The following is a 3,934-nucleotide window of genomic DNA, read 5'->3' as shown; positions in this document are numbered from 1 at the left end:
GGGACCGAAGGCGTCCAGCTGGTGGGTTAGGGCACCTGCGGAGGGCAAGGTCTGGGAAGGGAGGTGAGAGTGTGCAGGCAGCGGAGGTGAATGGAGTCGATAAAAAAGACCAGTGATCCGATATATGACGAGTGTCCTGATACTGAGACTGGAGATGAAGCCCCGAAAAGAGACTGACTTCGACTGAAGAACCGTCTGTGATGTGATAAGAGCCCTGAGAGTGACAAGGACCTACGCTGGCTTCCTAAAGGGGGGGTGGGGTGGGGTGGGGAGCAGACCCGGCCCTTTCAGGCAAGAGTGAGAAGACAGCTCTTGAGTGGAGGCATTTAGGATGAACTTGTGTCAGGCCCAAGTCGCTGTAACTTGGTCCGGGGACCAATGGAAGGGGGCAATCCTCTCCCTGAACTGCCCGGCCTCTCTCGCTGGCTCCAGTTTGTAGAATTCCTCCGCGACTCCCCTTCCCCAGTCTCGGGTCCATCACCAGCTTCCCTCATCTGCCCTCCTCCCCAGCCCCGCTTTTGTTGATTCCTCTTCATGCCCTCTTCCTTCTGGCTGGTTTTCCTGTTTCCTTGCTGCGTCGGGTCCCTGTCCCCCGACCGCTCAGGAGCCATCCCACCTGTCTTCCGGTGGGAGGTCAGCTGTCCTGTCGCAGAGCAGCCGCGTACCCTGGGAGAGACAGGGCTGTGAGCCGGACCCGCTGCCTGGATTCTTTCGATTGGTGACTCAGATGTCAGGACACTTTCTCCCGGCACTTGGAGGAGGGGAGTAGGGTAGATTTTCTTCTCAGGAAGGAAGACAAGGGGCACCAAGAGAGGGATTGAGTGGAAGAAATAATCTTAATGAGCATGAGATACAACGTTGCCACAGAGCTAGAGATTTTCAAATACCCCTTTCTCAGGGGGAATTAACATTTGTTTCCAATTCTTCAACCTTTCCGCTTACAAACTTGGTTTTCCCTTAAACCAAGGACCTTAGGACTCAGGCCAATCCCCCCCCCCCCCCATATTCCCAGTTTATCAGAGGGGGACTGGGTTACTGAATGGGTGAATGTACACTAAGATCTAAATGATAACATTCCCTGGGCAGAAAAATCTTCAAAATATCTCCCGTCTTGCCTCCTAGTAATAACGCCTTATTTTCCACTTCTAGCTATTTCTAAACTTAGTTCCCTAATGTGTGAGCCTGAGCAGTGCTTCGCTTCAGGCACGTAGGCTCTGTCAGTGTTATTCCTTACAGATTTCTTGACTCCTGGAGTTCCCTGGTGGTTCAGTGGGTTAAGGACCTGGCATTATCAGTGCTGTGGTGCGGGTTCCATCGCTGGCCTGAGGACTTCTGCAAGGGCAGTCAAGTCAAAACAAAACAAAAAGATCTCTTGAATCCCTGCACAACTGTGCAAATCATGTGTGGTCAAGCCAGAGAGATTTCACGTCTCATTTCCATCAATGAGGCCACATACGCATGTCCAGCCACCTGCACAGCTTGCTTCAGTATGTCTTCTGCACAGCCACCTAGATCTGAACAAACACTGCATAAATATGCTCTACTTTGATTGGAATGGTCACACGTTTTTCTTTGGCCTCCTTTTGTTTTCATTCTTCTCCTTATGATACCCTATCCATCACAAGTTCAAGTTGAAATTCAAGAAACATCTTGTTACAGTGTTTTTGGATACATGTAATGACTTCCTTTGTAAACTCATAACCCTCTGTTGGTGGAGGAAGTATATCCAGTGTGTTTTGCTTCTTTGGAAATAGGCGTATCTTTTCCTTAGACTGCTGCTCCTTGAAGCAGAGAACACATTCTCTTGACTTTTTGCGTGTCTTCTTCTTTGCATGTTCAAAGAGGATGGAGAGGATGAGAAATGCCAGAGTCTCCGGGTGACTTCACAAAGAGCATCCCCAGAAAATCTGTGTTTTCATCTCAGCCGGTGACCATGAGGTGACGTCTCTGGTGGTGCCCGCAGGTATGCTTTCCTTAAACCGCACTGGGGTCAGCCACACCGTCTTCTACTTGCTGGGCATCCCCGGCCTCGAGGACCAGCACCTGTGGATTTCCATCCCCTTCTTCATTTCCTACGCCACCGCCCTGCTTGGGAACAGCCTGCTCATCTTCATCATCCTCACGAGGCGCAGCCTGCGTGAACCCATGTTCCTGTTCCTGTGCATGCTGGCCGGGGCCGACCTGGTCCTGTCCACCTGCACAGTGCCTCAGGCCCTGGCCATCTTCTGGTTCCGTGCTGGGGAGATCTCCCTGGATCGCTGCATCACTCAGTTCTTCATCATACACTGCATCTTCATCTCCGAGTCAGGCATCCTGCTGGTGATGGCGTTTGACCGCTACGTTGCCATATGCCACCCTCTGAGATACACCACTGTTCTGACACACACGCTGATTGGGAAGATCGGTGTTACCATCGTCCTGAGAAGTTATTGTGCCCTTTTCCCCATCGTATTTCTTTTGAAAAGGCTGACGTTCTGCCAAAGTAATGTCCTTCCACATACCGGTTGTGAACACATTGGCTTGGCCAAATATGCTTGTAATGACATTCGAGTGAACATCTGGTATGGCCTCTTTGTCATCGTGTCAACGGTGGTCTTAGACGTCCTGCTAATTTTTGTGTCCTACATGCTGATTCTCCGTGCTGTCTTCCACATGCCTTCCCAAGATGCTCGTCATAAAGCTCTCAACACGTGTGGCTCCCATGTCTGCATCATCATCCTCTTTTATGGGCCTGCCATCTTCACCACCCTGACTCAGAGGTTTGGACGCCACATCCCAGCTCATATCCACATTTTGCTGGCCAATGTCTGCGTGCTGGCTCCCCCGATGCTGAATCCCATCATTTATGGGATCAAGACCAAGGCAATTCGAGAGCAGGTGGCTCTGATATTTTCCCCAAAGCAGAAATAACTCTGGAGGAGGCACAGAGCTTTGAGCATCTCACTGTCTGTGCTGTGGACAGTGGATGTGGTGGATGGAGACACAAGTGGGAAAGTGACTAGTAGGAAACAGCTCAGTGAAATCAGTTTCCAGAGAAGGGTACATGGTAGTAAGTCTTATTGACTTTGTGTCTTCTTTCCCTGGCTCATGTTGGTTTAATTCGGAGGCTCATCCAGAGACCCTAAGAGCGTGGAGGAGGATTTTTCCTGTCCTCTGGATTCCACTTTAGCGACGAGGAAGTTAACCTGATGTTGTCAGGTGTTGTTTGAGAGTGTTAAGACCTAGAAAGTCAGGGTGTGATTTAGGATTTAGAAAGTGAGTGATCCTGGTGTTGACTGTTAGGGTTTTGGTACATGGACTCAGACTGCAATGAACTGGATTCAGCTTTTGGATACTGGCAGTGTCACCAGTGTGTCCAACATTAAAGGCTAGTTGATAGTTGATGAGTTCCCACTGCCACACTTCTCAGTGCAGGGACTTTCGAAGAGTGAGTTTTATTACAGCGTTTATTCCAAGTATTTGTTAAAAAGAACCCATGTGCTATTTCAAGTCATCAGGCCTCAAAAATCTCGCTTTTAATTAATCATTCAACAAATGTTGAATGATGGATGACTCTTAAGGCCCGGGTGCTGTGCTAGGCACTAGGTAACACTGCAAGCTAAAGCATCCGCAGTACCCACCCTCGAGATGTTTTAGTCTAATGAGGGAGAAGCAGCTTTTCACACACATGTATGCACTTCCATGAGCGCCTTAGGGTTTCAAAGGAAATGTTGGTAGGTTCTGGAAGGGAGCACGGGTTCCCTTGAAGGACATGAGTTCCAGTAGCTGAGGAGACCATTGAGAATGTGTGTGTGGATAAGGTGGAGACAGAGAACTCTGAAGGGAGTGAACTCAGCCTGTGCAGAGACACTGAGGCTAAATAAAGCCTCGTACCTTCAAAGAACGCAACGATCCCTAATGTGCCTTTCTGACAGGTAGGATTAGAACCCTTTCC

At 49.5% G+C, this 3,934-nt stretch overlaps 1 protein-coding gene across 1 annotated transcript; it reads left to right on the top strand.

Annotated features, from left to right (window-relative positions):
- The first annotated feature begins 1,947 nt into the window (after window positions 1-1,947).
- Window positions 1,948-3,506, top strand: LOC125111806 (olfactory receptor 52B4-like). Its single transcript, XM_047753908.1, has one exon. It carries the CDS (start codon window positions 1,966-1,968, stop codon window positions 2,908-2,910), a length of 945 nt encoding a protein of 314 aa, XP_047609864.1. The 5' UTR covers window positions 1,948-1,965; the 3' UTR covers window positions 2,911-3,506.
- The last annotated feature ends 428 nt before the right edge of the window (window positions 3,507-3,934 follow it).

This window comes from Phacochoerus africanus, chromosome 11 (assembly GCF_016906955.1).
Source record: "Phacochoerus africanus isolate WHEZ1 chromosome 11, ROS_Pafr_v1, whole genome shotgun sequence".
Taxonomy (NCBI): Eukaryota; Metazoa; Chordata; class Mammalia; order Artiodactyla; family Suidae; genus Phacochoerus; species Phacochoerus africanus.
The sequence above is the reverse complement of the archived record's forward strand: the minus strand, read 5'-3'. Positions and strand labels throughout refer to the sequence as shown.

Coding starts and splice junctions, on each gene's coding strand:
- LOC125111806 (XM_047753908.1), top strand. CDS start 1,966: ATGCTTTCCTTAAACCGCACTGGGGTCAGCCACACCGTCTTCTACTTG.